Source organism: Sciurus carolinensis, chromosome 11 (assembly GCF_902686445.1).
Source record: "Sciurus carolinensis chromosome 11, mSciCar1.2, whole genome shotgun sequence".
Taxonomy (NCBI): Eukaryota; Metazoa; Chordata; class Mammalia; order Rodentia; family Sciuridae; genus Sciurus; species Sciurus carolinensis.
In genome coordinates, this window is record NC_062223.1 from 10,820,215 (window position 1) to 10,835,217 (window position 15,003).

Genomic DNA, 15,003 nt, shown 5'->3' on the forward strand with positions numbered 1-15,003 from the left:
CTTAGCAAACACCCCCTGTAGCCTGGATCCCCCTTCTACCCTCCCACAGGCCCCTCTGGGGGAGTGTCCACATTAATCTCTTCAGTAATTGATTGCTCTCTGTGAAGTGCTTAGATGGGCAGGGTGACCCTGTGGGCAGGTCTCCTGTTTGTACCTATTTCCCTTGGCATGTATTTGCCCTTGAGCGTAAAGGTACCTGTGTACATAGTGTGTGTGTTCTTGAGCAAGTATGTGCTTCCTGAGGCTGTCTTACCATGATGGGGCATTTTTGCAGGTGTTCCTGGTGTCTCTCTGGATTGCCTGTTTGCACAGATAAGTGTGTTTGGCTGTGTGTGCATATGCATGCATTAGTGGTTTAATGTGTCTTCTTGTACACTGCCTCTGGCTACAAAATGCCAACTACCACCAGCTGTGCAGATCACAGACCCTGCAACAGGAAACAGGGTCCTGGAGTGAGCTGGCAAAATGCTCTAGTGTACACACACACACACACACACACAGCCTCATTCAGAAGGCAGTGGTTCAGCTTACTTAGTGGTACACACACTAGGTGCTAGGTGCACCTTTTCTTGGCTGAGTGAGTAAAGGGATGTCCCCTCCCCACCCTCAGATGCATGCAAGGTGTTGGAGCTGCTGTGCACTCCAGTACCCACCTGAAACTCATGGTCGGGGGACAGAACAGAGAGGGGGCTGTTGCCAGTTTCCCACAGTGAGCAGGCATGAGTACCCGCCATCCCACCCCCAAATTTACTAGGCAGAACTGGAAGTCTGGCTCCAAACTCTGGGATTCCCATGAGACTGGGCTGGGAAACCCCAAGCCCCTAGGTTTACCCCACCCCCATCTCTGCCTTTCCCTCCCCGCACCGTCTTCCACCTTATCCCACCTAAGACCCTCCCTCCTCGGTTCTGGAGGCTCCCAGATAGGAGGACCCGCTGCCCAGCCCCGGCGCCCCGCAGTGGGAGGTCTGCCGACTGGAAAAAGCCCTCAGCGGCCCGGGGTCCCCTTCCCTAGGCTCCTCGCAGCCCAGGCCCACCCCCGGGAGCAGCCAGCAGAGGGCGCTGCGGCTCAGGCCCCGCATCAGTCCTGCTCCCTCGGTGCCCCAAGTCCGGGTCCACGCCTCTCCTTTGGCTTGTCCCATTCCTGGTCGCTGCCACACAGGACTCGCCAGTGGGGTGTGGAAGGTGCAGGACCTGAAGGCTCGACCCAAGGGCGAGGAGCTAAGGCACCTGGTTTCCGGAAAAAGACACTGAGGCTGGGTTGGGAATGGGCTGGGTTGGGGACCCGGGCGGCTGGGCTAAAGACCTCGAGAGGCCGGGAAGCGCTCTGATGCCCTGGGGCCGGGACGCCTGGGTCCGGCGCGGGGGAGGGAGGTGGGCCTGTGGAGCCGCGGGACTGGCGGCTCCTGCGCCTTCGCATTGGCTGCGCCGCTCGTCCGTTGGCGCAGCGTGGTCCAATGCGCGCGCCCTGGGGGCGGGCACTGGTGCTGATGCTGCCGTCAGTCGGTGTTGCAGGGATGCGGCGGCGGGAGCAGCCGCCCTGACTCGCGGAGCATCCTCCTCGGAGCGGCACCGCGGCGGGGCGGGCGGGGACGCGACTGGGAACCAGAGAGGCGCGAGGCGGCCAAAACCGCTGGTCCCGGCTCTGCCACCCGCCGGAGACGGGGCGACCCCGGGGCTCTGATCCCTACTCTCCAGCTCCTGGCGCCCCCAGAACTAGGTACGGGAGGGGGGGCTGCGGCGGAGACGGGCGGGGGGCGGGAGCCGATCGGGGGAGGGGAGCGATCGGAGGGGGCGGGGGAGGCAGGAAGGATGGATTGGGGGCGGGGGCGCCGAGCTGAGAGGTCTGGCTGGGTGACAGCTAGGAGGCGAAGCTGCTGGGGGGCTTGGCGGTCGGAAGCTCCCTGTGGAAGGGGGCATTGGCCCTGAGCTGGGGCGAATGGAGGGGGTTAGAGGGAGGGTCGTTGGGGGAAGGGTTGGGGAGAGAAGGAGGGGCATCTAGAGGGTTGTGAGAGGGGCTCTGAAGAGGGTCCCCAGGAACTGGAAGCAGTGCTGGGCCAGAGGGGCTGGGAGCTGTTGTGCTCCGGAGGGTCCGCAGGGCAGAAACCAGCGGGACTGGGCTTCGTGGGAGGAGGAGAGGGGCTGGAGAGGAGAGGAGTGGAGAGGAGAGGAGCAGGCCAGAGGACTTGCTCTACTGGGGGTGGGAGCCAAGGGGAGAGGAGGTTATGGGGGGAGCAGAGGGGAAGGTGCCACGGTGCTCAGGGAGGGAGGGGTCTGCGCCGGGGGAGACTGGGCAAGGTGGGGGGCCTGAGAGAGAGGAGCAGAAGCTTGCGGGGGAAGGCCAGGGTGATGAGCAGCGAGACTGGGAAACCAGTAGGAGGGGGCTCTGCTGGGGTGGGAATGCGCTGGGGGAGGCGACAGGTTCTGGTCAGAGTGCTGCAGGGGGAGAGGATCGGCTGCAGGGCCCTAGGCTGGCTCCCCAATCCCTGAAGAGGAGGGGACCATTTTTCATGTCCCAGCCTTCTCCCCAGCTGAAGGAGCAGTCTGCCCTGGGTTCTTTGGGCTGGAGTGTGAGCTCTTGAACCTTGATGGGCTGTTGGAAGCAAAATTGGCTTTGGGTGGGCGTCTCCTTTACTCTCACCCCCTTGAGTCCTGGGAGAGGGATCTGGTGCCTCACTGAACCAGCAAGGGCTGGGAGGGGCAGCCTGGAGGTGGAGTGGAGGCAGACCCGGCCTGGAGTGATGAAATAAATCTTAGGGGTGGGTCCTGGGCCTCTGCTTGGGGGGCTCTGTACACCTTGGTCTTCTGGGTGCTGGGTGGGTGGGGTGGGCGAGGACCTTCTGTTCATTCCTGTTCCTCTGGTCCACCTTCCCAGTCTGGGTGTTCCTTCCTGGGGGAGGGTGGACTTAAAGGTTTTACATTCTCTGTCTTCTGTCGGAGAGGGAGGAAGAGAAAAGGGAGCAGGAAGGAAGGGAGGAGGGCGGTCAGCTGGTCCCTTAACCGTGGAGCCTTTATTTTGTGGGTGCTTTAGCGGCTCAGGGATGCTGGCATCCAAGCTGGGCGGGATCTTCCTGGGGGCAGGGGAGAAGGCTGGCTGGAAGGCCCTTCATCCCTGTTAGGGGAGGTGTTCTCAGACCCATCCTGTCCTCAGCTGCACGGGTGGGCGGGACTGACTGGCGGGCAGTGGCTGCTGGGGACTTCTCTCCAGGAGCCGGGGCCTGTCCTGGCGGCTCTGCCTGCTGAGTACACACAGACAACAGGCTTCTGAGAGGAGGGGGCTAGGTTTCCGGAGGGACTGTTGGGGGTCTCTCGTCCCTTCCAGACTTAGTCTCCACCCAGGTCCAGTTGCTCTCTCCTGCCCACCCTTGCCAGTGACACAGACACCCTGACACAAATACACATGCTCGGTGACACCCACCCAGACACACGCCCACACAGGCGCACACACCTGCGTACACAGCACACCTCCCGGAGCACACCACCCACACTCCCGCCCAGAGAGGCCTCCCCGGGGAATCCTGCTTTCACGTACACGACTCGACACACACTGCCCCTGGGTCCCCCAACACCACTGCCAGCCCTCGCGCTCAGACGTGCACAGGCCTCCATGCGACGGTTCCCCTCCCCGTGCCCACAGACACCTCAAGTACCCCTGCCCTGCCACCCAGGCCTTCCTCCCTGGAGCACACCTGCCCTCTGGGTGCCCCCATGCACACACGCCTTCCGGACAACCATCCTGCGCCACGTGCTTGTCGGGCCTGAAGCGCTTGGCCTCAAGCCTTTGTGTGAGTGCACATGCGTGTGCGTGCGCACACCGGCGTACACACACACCGGGCTATTATTTTGAGATGGGGTCTCTCTGTGTCGCTCGGGCAGTTCTTGAAGTCCTGGGCTCATGCCATCCTCCTGCCTCGGCCTCCCGAGGAGCTGGGACTCCACATGGCTGCTGTGCTGCCTCTCGCACCCTTCAGCCTTGGCTCGCCTCCCCAGTTCATTCTGCCACCCTCTCTCTTATCTTTGCACCCCCCAGAAAGCCCCAAGCCCCAGGCCCTCCCGCCCCTCTTGATCATGCAGTCCCTCTGGGTCTAGCCACACTCAGCCCACCTGGCCTCCCTTAGAACCCGGATGCATCACCCCCAACACGGGTCTTCACACACAGGGCCCCTGCCCCTGCCAGAGACACACTGTGCGTTCATTGGAAGCGCCCTGCCAGCCCCCGCAGGGATGCCCCCATGTGTATCCTCACACCCCACCCACCCCCAGCTCCATCTGTCCCTGTGGCTCTCCCATCTTGCTCCTTCCATGCTGACAGGTCTGTGGGCTCCCCGAGACTCATTCAACAAAGAATCCAGCATACACGGCATTACTGTCATTTTCAAAGTTGTCCTTCCGCTGCCACCACCCTTTAACTTGGGGGAGGCAGCGAGGATGAGGCTGCATGGACTCCACTCTGCCCTGGGTGAGCCTCAGCTTCCTCATCTGTTAAATGGGTGCTCTCATACCTACATCACAGGGATGTTAGCAGGACTAGATGAGATGGTTAAGAAGGCAATAACAATGGCATTTAATGTGCACCTACTGTATGCCTAGCTCTGTGAACTTCCTTTCATCTGATGTGTTTGTCAGGCACATAGAGGGCCCCCGATGGGTGGTGGCTATTTTATCTTTGCTCTCATAACTTCTCCTACACACACACCCTGCCATGGTACGTCCCCGGGTACCTCAGGCTTATTCACAAGGCCACCCCTGGAAGCATCTGCCCCCTTTGCATTGCTGGGGTGCCCCCATCCAGGTTAGCATGCCCCAGCTGTGCCTGGCACGGGGACACTCCATGTGCCCGTCCCATGCACTGCTTACCCCAGGGCTCCAGCCCCCGCTCCGCCGAGTCATCCTCGGCACCTCCGGCCCCAGCCCGCCCCCTTCTTCAACCCCCCTCGCTTGACAGAGCCTCCTCGTGGCACCGTGAGCCGGCACCCTGTCCCCAGGTCCTTTCTGCTTCCCCCAAGCACCCAGAAGCCTGCCCAGGGGACCCGCACACACACCCGCACCCTCTCAGCCCCGCTGGCGTTACCTCCCGTGGTCTAACAACCTCTATCTGCCCGGCAGAGTGGAGAAGAGCCGGGAGCCCAGGGCTTGGCTAGACCCAGACCTGAGCTCCAGCTTGGCCACTTATGAGCTGTGTGACATCGTGGGCCCCTTCTGCCCTGTCAGTTTTCTCTGCTGTAAAAGGGAGAAGTGATAACACCTGCCTAGCTTACACCCCTCATAGGGTCCTGGTGAGAATCAAAGGAAACGATAGACGCCTGTAGTTTTGTAAAGTGTGAAAGGCTGAGATGGAGCGTTTTAGAAGTGATTGTTAGTGTAACACACCCCTCACGCTTCAGTCTCTGCTAGGTGTTGTACTGAGTGCTTTACACATATTAATTTGAATTCTGCCAACACTATTCCCACCCCTGTTTTACATGGAAAGAAACAGAAGTACAGAGAGGCTAAGTAACTTGCCAAAGATCACACAGCTAGACAGGGGTAGAGTTGGCATTGGCAGCCAGCTCCAGAGCCAGTGCCTCTGATTAGTGTACGATCTTGTTTCTGTCCCTGCTGAGGCTGGGGCTGGGTGTGGATAGGCCCAGGTCTCCTTCCCTCGTCTCTGCGAGGTCATCAGAACTGGAAGGAAGGAGCAGGAAGCGCAGTAGGAACGCTCTCCGGTCCTGCGGGTGTTGCAGGAGCTGGAGGGCATCTTCTACAACATGCTGACCTAGGGACCTTGGGGTTGAAGGGGTCTGAGGCCCCTGCCCCTGTGACTCAGGAGCCCCTGGAGCATCCTGAGCAGTAGTCATCTCACAGCCCCCAAGACAGGCTGCTCCGACATGCTCCCAACTTTGGATTGCCAGCAAGTTTCTCTTCAGCTTGAGCCAAAATCTCCTCCCCGCATAGCACGCACTGCTCCCACCTGTCCACGGGCTGCCTTCTGGGGCCACCAGAATGTGTGTAAACCAGCTCTTCCTCCTGGCGCCTGGGGGAGGCCCCTGCTGTCTCACTCCCAGCTGGCATGAGAGGATGTTGGCGTGAGGCGAGGAGAGCCAGAGGGAGGCTGGCATTCCCATGGTGGAGGTGTGTGTGCGTGCGCGCGTGTGTGTGTGGTGTGCACCAGGCCAGAGGGGGCTGAATGGATGCTGGGAGAGGGCCCACGCTCGGGGCTCTGCCGGAGTGGGCTTGGACTAGCTCACTCGGGAAGTCGCTTTCATTTGCTCACTGGTCAGGCTGGACGGCCAAGGTCTGATCAGCTGGTACAGGGGGAGCTTCCAGAAGGCAAGGCTAGTGACCTTGGGTCTTGCTCTTCTGTGTGACGCCTGGTCAGTTTCTGTTCCTCTCTGGGATTCAGTTTCTACCGCAGGAAAAAAATGAGAGGGGTGAACCCAGTGGCTCGAGGTCTCTGTCTTTAGTTCTGGGTGGGCTCGGAATCTGGGGTGCCTCTGTGGGGGCCAGACTGGGAGCACGCGGGCTCTGAGCCTCAGACACTGCTCTGCAGCTGTGGATGGTGCGGAGTGGAGGAACAGTCATGGCCTAGGAGCCAGCGACCCTTTATCTACTGTGCTAGTGAATTCCCCCTTCCGAGCTCCGCGGCTTCGTAAGACAAGGTGACAGAACTGCCTCTTAAAACCCGGGGGCAAATAGGACAGTGCTAGTGGGGGTCCAGCCTGGGGAGCCCCAGAGTTGCTGCCCAGTCACAGTGGCACTGAGGACAAGGCCTTGTGGTTCGGGAGGACCTGGGAAGAGCTGCCGGGACACTGCCAGTGAGAGGAGGTCCACAGAAGCCCTGAGGGCAGCCGGTCACCTGGCCCAGCCCACCTGTGGCATCACCTTCGGCCCAAGGCTGTGGAGTGTATGTGTAGGTAGGGGTGCTGGGTGCTTTCTGGGTGCAGAATCCCGGGCTCTGTGGGAGAGGTCGGTCCCCTGAGGAGCAGTGACCTGGGGAGATGGGGGCTGGGAGCAAGCACGATACCGACCTCTGTGAGCCACAGGGTAGCCTGGGGGCCACTGTGCCAGCGTCCCTGAACTGGTAGTGGGCACTAGAGGAGTGTGGGTCTTGGGGGCTGGTGTTCGGACGCAGTGGGTGTGGGAAGCCTCCATTTCAAAGCCTGCGAGGTGGCCTTGCCTGGCACAACTCCTGGGGACGCCTTTACTGACATACTTGTGCAAGGCAATGGCCCCGGCCCGAGGGGAGCAGGTCTCTGGAAGTAAGGCTGCTGCTGAGGCCAGGGAGCCCAGGAGCAGGAGCTGAGCAGGTGCCTCCTAGGCTACCAGGACCCCTGTGAGCTGGAGGTGGGTCGGCAGAAGCCTGGCCCTGCGTGGGGGAGGCCAGGGGAGCAGCAGAGAGCAGCAGGTGTCCTGAGCACTGCAGGGTGAGGTGGGGTGGAGAGGACCCAGGTGTCCATTTAGCACTCACTCCCCTTGGGGTTCTCTCTGATTCGCAAACCCGAAGCTGCCCCAAGGGCCTTTGGGTCCCTGGAGAGAGGACTTGGGAGGGCTGCGGCTTCCTCCTGGCTGGCCCTGCAGCCCGTGTCCCCAGTGTGGAGCCAGGTCTGCCTGTGCTGCAGAGCTTCGGGCTGTGGAGAGCACAAGTAATGAGTGTGAGGCCCACGGGCGCAGCCCTGCCCTCGCCCCTTATCCCCCACAGCGACCCACAGAGTGCCTGCCGACGGCAACCCCCACTCTCCCCCCACAGCCAGCCAGGGAACCACCCCCTCCTGGCCTCCCCGCCTCCAACCAGGTAACCACCTCAGGCTCCCAGAAGCCAGGCGTCTGCTGCCCCACCTCTGGGAGGCCTCCCTGCCATCTTCTGCTATCTGTCGTCCAGTTCCCGGAGTGGAGGGAGACCCTGTCCCTAGGCTTTCACAAGGACCCCTCTGCCATCTTCCAATGGGGATTGTGAGCGTGACAGGGGCCTGCGGTGGGAGGTAGGGAGGGCTTTGGAGGGATCACCTCCTCCCTGAGCTGGCGGGGGGTGGACAGCAGCTCGCAATCGCAATCCCTCTGCTAGTGGAAATCAATAGCTAATTAATTCCCTCCCCAAAACAGTGTCCGGGGGCAGGGGTGGGGGCCAGGAGGGAGGCAGACAGAGGCTAGGCTAGGCCAGACTGACTGAGACCCCAACAGAGGCGGTCGGGAGGATGGTCAATCTTCTGGTCACCAGGGCTTGGCCTTTGTTGGGGGATCTCTGCCCCTTCTGGAGAAAAAGGGGAGCGTTTCCTGTCCTGAGCCTCAGGGACCCCCTCCCCTGCCCTGGGCTGGGGTGGGGGGTGCATGTATGTGTGTGGGGGGTGAGGGCGTCAATCAGGCTGGGAGCAGGTGCTGCATTTAATTTGATTGGCTAATTAGCCCGCGCATGTTAATTATCTCCATTACCCAATGAGGAGAGGCAGCGGCAAGCTATATATAACCCAACGATGGTGTTTGGGGGAGTGGGGGCTGCTGGGCTGGATCTCCTCCCTGCCTGGGAAGGGGCAGTCCTTGGAGGGAAGCTGGGGCAGGACATGTGGGTCCCCGTGGGAACCTGTAGGATTGGGAGGACAGCAGTCAAGGGGCTGATGGAAGGCGCCCAGGAGGGAGGACGGGGTTTGCGGGTCTCTTGGAGAGCTCTCCCAGCACCGATGGTGGCCTCGGAGCCTTCTCTGCCCATCTTCCTCCTGCATGTGGGTCACTCTAGCCAGCCCTACCCTCCTGTGACCCTGCTCCTCCTTCGCTAGGATCTTTTAGGGGGGCCTGAGCTTCCTCTTCTTGGCTCCCTTCCTGTCCCAGCTCTGTGGCTCCTGGCCCCACCTCTGCACCCACCCCTCTCCAAGCCAGCCTTCTTGCTTTGTTCCCACCTGAGTTGCACCTGTGGCTGTCCTGCCCTTTGTCTCCTTGGTGGGCATGCTGGAGTTGACAGACTTGGATCTGAGGCCGAGTTCCCTGCTGACCCGCTGCATGACCTTCGGCAATTACCCAGACTTCTCTACGAGGGCTTCCCCAAGGGTTAATGGGAATAATGGGACTTCTCAGAGTGATTAAGTAAGATGACATTTATAAAATGCCCAGGATCCAGGGCCTTGACGAATGCTGTTGAATCCGGAGTTTAATTTTCTCAGTCTTCTCTTGCTTTTCTACTCTCAGGCTTCCCTTCTCTTTCATTATTCTTCCATCTCTGCCACTTTTCATGAGCTCCTCTCCTTCCTCTTTCTCCCTCCACCCCACCTTTCCCTGTCTCCTCCTAAACTCTGGCCCCTCCCTCTTTCTCTCCCAGGCTTCTCCCCACCTCCTTCCCTCCCTCCCTCCCCAAAATAAAATCAATGCAATATTCAGGAGGGTTGTTGGATATAAATAATTACGACTCAGAGTTTAACGAGATGCAAATTCCCCTCCCCGTTGTGGGGTATAAATTGCTCTCTGACAGCCAGTTACAAGGGTAATCATTTCAGAAAGGCAATTTTATGCAAATAAGCCTGCCTGCCTCCTGGTAGCTCCCCCATCTCTGGGTGGGGGGCCGGGAGGAACTGAGGGGTGAAGAGATTCCAGTAGTGGGGCCAGTCCTGAGGCTGAGGACTGGAAGCTGGAGGTGGAGGGTGACACATACTTCCTCAGAAGGACCTGAGCTGGTGAGCAGTGGGGTTGGGGCCCCAGAAGGCGTGAGTGTGATTTGGGGGGAACTGGACAGAATTGGATGCCTGTGTCCTTGCAGGGATGGAGAGGGTTTGGGGTATGGGTATATGGGTGGTGCCTGGCTTCTATCCTTTGCCCCCTTCCCAGCCTGGTTACCCTGTGATACCATTGACGAATTGGCATTTAATTAATCCCAATGAATTATTTAGCAACTTCATTATCCAGCATCAAGAGCTGATGAGAGAGAGAGTGATCCCTGGCTAGAGGTGGGAGCCACCGCACAGAGGTTGGGCGGCTTAGAGAGGGCGGGTCACAGTAGGAGAGGTCCAGGACTCACCCAAAGGAGCTGGCCTTGGTCCTGACCCCTAGGTCTTTTGAGAGGTCAGGGTGAGGCCAGCAGGATTGAACTACTGAATGCCACGGTGCCACTTTCCCACCTGTCCACATCTCAAGGCAATACTGTCCCTTCCGAGTCCTGTCTCCCCAAGTGTTTGTCCCCCAGTACCTCGTCCGCAAGTATGTTTCTTGCTTTAAGACACTCTCCAGGCCAGGGCCAGTTCAAGTCCTAAAGGCAAACAGGTGGGCATCTGTTGGTTTGAGGCGGGAGCCAGACACCGACCGGGCTTGCTACCTCCGAACCCCTCATTAAAGCTTTCTTCTCTGTTTCCCCGCAGGCGTCCCTCCCCCAACTTCCGTCCGAGCCCGCAGCGGGGGAGGGGCTCCGCCGCCGCCGCCGCCGGGGGGACGTCGGCACCTGGGCCTCAACGCGCATCGCCCCACCGCCAGGCCCATGGCACTGTGAGCCAGCGAGGGAGCCCCGCTCGGTGCGGGGGGCTCCCGGTCCCCTCCCCGCCCCATGCGCCCGCGGCTCTGAAGCCTGAGCGGGGCTGGGGGCCGGGCGGCGCCGGGGCCGCCGGAGGCATGGCGCCCGGGAGCCGGTGGCGACCGCCACCGCCGCCACCGCTGCTGCTGCTGCTGCTGGCGCTGGCGGCGGGCGCCGGCAGCCTGGAGTTCGGCGGCGGCCCCGGGCAGTGGGCTCGCTACGCGCGCTGGGCAGGCGCCGCGAGCAGCGGTGAGCTCAGTTTCAGCCTGCGCACCAACGCCACGCGCGCGCTTTTGCTGTACCTGGACGACGGCGGCGACTGCGACTTTCTGGAGTTGCTGCTGGTGGACGGGCGCCTGCGGCTGCGCTTCACGCTTTCGTGCGCCGAGCCCGCCACGCTGCAGCTGGACACGCCGGTGGCGGACGATCGCTGGCACATGGTGTTGTTGACCCGCGACGCGCGCCGCACGGCGCTAGCGGTGGACGGCGAGGCCCGCGCCGCCGAGGTGCGCTCTAAGCGGCGCGAGATGCAGGTGGCCAGCGACCTGTTCGTGGGCGGAATCCCTCCGGACGTGCGCCTCTCGGCACTCACGCTCAGCACCGTCAAGTATGAGCCACCCTTCCGCGGCCTCCTGGCCAACCTGAAGCTGGGCGAGCGGCCTCCGGCGCTGCTAGGCAGCCAGGGCCTGCGTGGCGCTGCTGCCGATCCGCTGTGCGCGCCAGCGCGCAACCCCTGCGCCAACGGCGGCCTCTGCACAGTACTGGCCCCCGGCGAGGTGGGCTGCGACTGCAGCCATACAGGCTTCGGTGGCAAATTCTGCAGCGAAGGTGAGCCCCGGGGAGTCGCCGCAGGGCGCCTGAGTGCGGGAGTAAGAGGCTAGAGGTGCCGGGGTGGGGCGGTTGCGAGGGCGGGGATCCGGGTCCCGGCGTGTTGCCGCGGGCTCGGGCGGAGGGAGTGGGAGACAGTACAGCACCCGAGGGTCGTGCGAGCGTGCGCGTCCGCGAGAGGGCGTGTGCGGTTAATCAGTGGGCGGGGAGAGACTGCGAGCCGTGTAGGCGTGACCCGTGTGAGTCGGTCAGGTGTTGGAGGGGCTGGTGGAGGTCTTGTGGGCAGGCCCGGAGAGCGGCTGTGGCGTGCTGGCATGGGTAGTGTGGGGGGTGGGCGAAACCTAGGAGAGGCAGTGGGTGGGGCTGGTGGGCAGGACCTGGGACGAGTTTGACTTGCGTGGTGGGCGAGCTTGGCCTTGCGTGGGTCTGGAAGGGTTGTGAATGGGGCCTACGTGGGAAGGTCAGGGAGTGTGGGGGGCCTTTGAGGTTGGGAACTGTGTGGCCGGGCCTGTAGGGGTGGGGCTGTGAGGGGTTAGGGCAGGACCAGTTGGGTGGGCCCTGCGGGAAAGTGGGCGTTCCCTGGGAGAGTCAGCAGGCCGTGTGGGCCGCACTTGCTGGAGGCTTGGGGTTAGGGACAGCCACAGTCTGTCGAAGGTCCTGAGTCCGCAGCCCAGGCAACAGGGCGGATGAGGGAGAGTGGGGATTGCCATACTGTGATCTCAACCTCTAGGAAGGCGGGAACCGAATTTCTTTTTCATCCCAGAATCGCCAGAGCTCCTTGGAGAGTGAAGGGAATAGCGGGAGAGGGTGGCTGACGCTCTTGACAAGGACTTGACGGTTTGGGTGAGGGGACAGGAGGGCAGGTAGGCTGTCCCAGGTGAGAGACCAGGAGGCGAGGCTTCTGTGTCAAACATTGGAACCCTTCGGGCGCGGGTTCGGGTTGGGGATTACTGGACTGTTCAGGGGTTGCTGACTTTGAACAGGAGATAGAATGTGGAATGGGGACTTGGAAGGGAAGCGTTCGGGAGCGGGTTCTGTCAGCACCCCAGCTGCAAGAGGGATGCCTGGCAGGCAGCAAGGGTCAGGGTCTTGGGCTGAGCCTGGCCTGGGTCTGGGCTGTGATTTTAGTGGGGATGAGGGAAGAAGGGAGCTTTCAGGATCCTCTTTTACTTTGGTCTGGCCGGGTGGTGGGGGAGAGGTTTCCCAATCTGTGTGGGGGTGACAGTGCCTTTCCCAGCAGGTGTGTGCAGTCAGACATGCTTTCTTCTCCCCCAGTGCCTCTAGAAGGTGCGGGCCACTCTGCAGTGTGTGTATGTCTACCCTCCAAGAGGTAGAGTCTTTTGGGGAGTGTGTGACTCAGAAAATGGGTGTCCCTATGACTATGTGCATGTGGACAGCCTCTGGAAGAGCTGAGCATGCAGGGTGGCTCTGGGTGTGAGAAGTTTGGGCTTTGGACAGTATCCTGATTGTGTATTTATAAGGTGTGGTAGATGAGTACACAAGGAAGGAGTTTGGATTGTTTTTATGGAGCTATTTGTACAAGGTTGTGGGATAGATCTTCAGGAACTGTGTGTATTAAATTAATCTGACACCTTCTCAGCTTTTCTCCAAGGAGCTCAGGTGCTCCCTAAACTGTGAAGTTGTGTGTCTTGTGTGCAGAGACCTGAGAGTCTGGCAGTGTGTGTTCTATGTATGAAGGGATCTGTTTGAAGTAGTGCTTCTTGATAGGAACCGAGTGCCTAGTGGGGTGAGTGTGTCAGGGGGTGTGCGCATGTGGAAAGGCAAGACCTCAGTAAGACGCTTGGAATCTATGGGAATTCTGTCCAGGTCCTTGACTTTATCCTCTTAATTCCTATGACCCCTCTCCAGCAAGGCTTCCTAAGAAATAGGAGGAATCTTTTTTTTTTTTTTTTTTTTTTTTTTGGTGGTGGTGCTGGGGATTGAACCTGGGGTGCTTTACCACTTAGCTACATGGCCAGACCTTCTTATTTTTTACTTTGAGACAGGGCCTTACTAAGTTCCTGAGGCTGCCCTGGGACTTGCGATGCCCCTCCTCAGCCTCCTGATTTGCTGGGATTACAGGTGCATGCCACTGTGCCTGGTGGAGATGAACCATTTGATCTGTGGAGAGCTACAGTAACAGGCCCGAGAGTTCACTGTGTCTGAACTGGGCTTGCAGATAGGAAAACTGTCCGGAGGCACCCTGGTCAGTCCATTCTTTGAAAGTATTCACTGGCCAGAGGTTTCCTGCGAGACAAATAAGGTGTGTGCTACTGAACACAGGGCGTGTATGTGTGTCAAAGATGTGTCTGAGTAGCTGAGTGAAAGGAATGGTTTGTGTGTATCGGATGGGTGTGCATCAGAATGTTGGTGTCAGCTGTGTTCCAGCTGAGAGATGGCTATGTACCTGACCTGCTCTGTGTGTGTGTGTGTGTGTGTGTGTGTCTCACATAGGAAATAGGAAAGGGAGATTTAAGGTGGGTGTCAGGCAACTGGCAGGGCAGGGTTGCTGGGTGTACGAGGGGTGTGTATGTCTGTGTGTGAGCTGTTGAGAGAAGGGTGTGTGAGAAAGGGCACGATGTGCCTATTCATTCCGTAGTCTCTGCACCTAATATAGCACCAGGCACTTAGTGGGTGTTTGATAAAGATTTGCGGAATGAATGAAGAGATATTAATGAGTATTTGAGAGAACAAAGGCTTGAGGTGAGTCCATATGTACATGCAGACGTATGTGTGTGTCATATATACACGTGTGTGTTGTCAGACATATGTGGGGGTTGTAGTCACGGATTGTGTCTGGAGGTAGCAGGCACCGCACGACCCTGCCGACTCCCCTCCTTCTCCCGCCCCTACCCCAGTCCTCATTCTTTTCTCCTTGTATTTGTTCCTTGTTTCCCAGGCAGATTTCATGACATCTGATGCTCATTACACTTCTTCTAGGACATTCTTGTTCAGCCAAGGAGGGAGGGTATGGGATCCCGCCATGGTGACTGTGGGAGCAGGACAACTTTGGGGTGCTCAGGCCTGGCTCCTGATCTCAGAGTTCTTAGGACAGAGTCCTTAAGCTTCCCTGGAAGTTGTAGTCACTTCATTATTATCTGCTTTGAGTGTTTGAGTGGTTTCCAACTTTTTCTGAAATTGAGGACATTTCTCAAAGTCAGTAGTTCACACTATTCCTTCTAAATAGTAGTTATTGTTTTTATTTCTGTTTATTGGGAAAACAAATGACTCAAAGCTCCTATGAATTCAGAAAAGCTTTTAGATGACTTTGATGTTTCACTTGCCATTGCAGTTAATAAAATATACATTAGAAAAATAGTTTTAGCTTCATACGCAAGATGTACCAAATTACCTTCAGATGTTTGGTGCACATCTGGATTTGTGGATACTTTGGAGGCTTCGTGTGCCTTTCCAGGGTCTGGGCTTACCCACTGATTGAGAATCTCCAAACCAGGAATTTGCTTTTTTTTCTCTGGGGGGTCTGGCTACACGTAACTGAAGAGAGCTGAGTGTGAGTGGCTGGGAGTCTTGTCCCTGCTGTTGGTTATCTGCCAAAGGCAGGAAGGAGAGAGTCGGCTGGGATTTTGCAGGGGGTTTGCACATCTGTGCTTCCTCATTCGTCTACGCATGTGGAAAAAGGGGTGCAGAGGTGTGTGTGGGAGACCTTGGGTGGAGGTGGGGTACAGATGTGTAGGGCTGAGTGTCAGGGGTATCCT

The 15,003-nt window shown here is 59.1% G+C and overlaps 1 protein-coding gene across 26 annotated transcripts in view; it reads left to right on the forward strand.

Annotated features, from left to right (window-relative positions):
• The first annotated feature begins 1,523 nt into the window (after positions 1 to 1,523).
• The window catches only part of Nrxn2 (neurexin 2), a 102,082-nt gene continuing 88,602 nt past the window's right edge, over positions 1,524 to 15,003 (forward strand). For all 26 annotated transcript variants that reach the window (XM_047516380.1, XM_047516396.1, XM_047516392.1 and 23 more), the window contains exons 1-2: positions 1,524 to 1,717; positions 10,311 to 11,287. In XM_047516380.1, the coding sequence (XP_047372336.1) occupies positions 10,558 to 11,287 (730 nt within the window). In that variant the 5' untranslated portion in view covers positions 1,524 to 1,717; positions 10,311 to 10,557. The remainder of the gene's footprint in view (positions 1,718 to 10,310; positions 11,288 to 15,003) is intronic.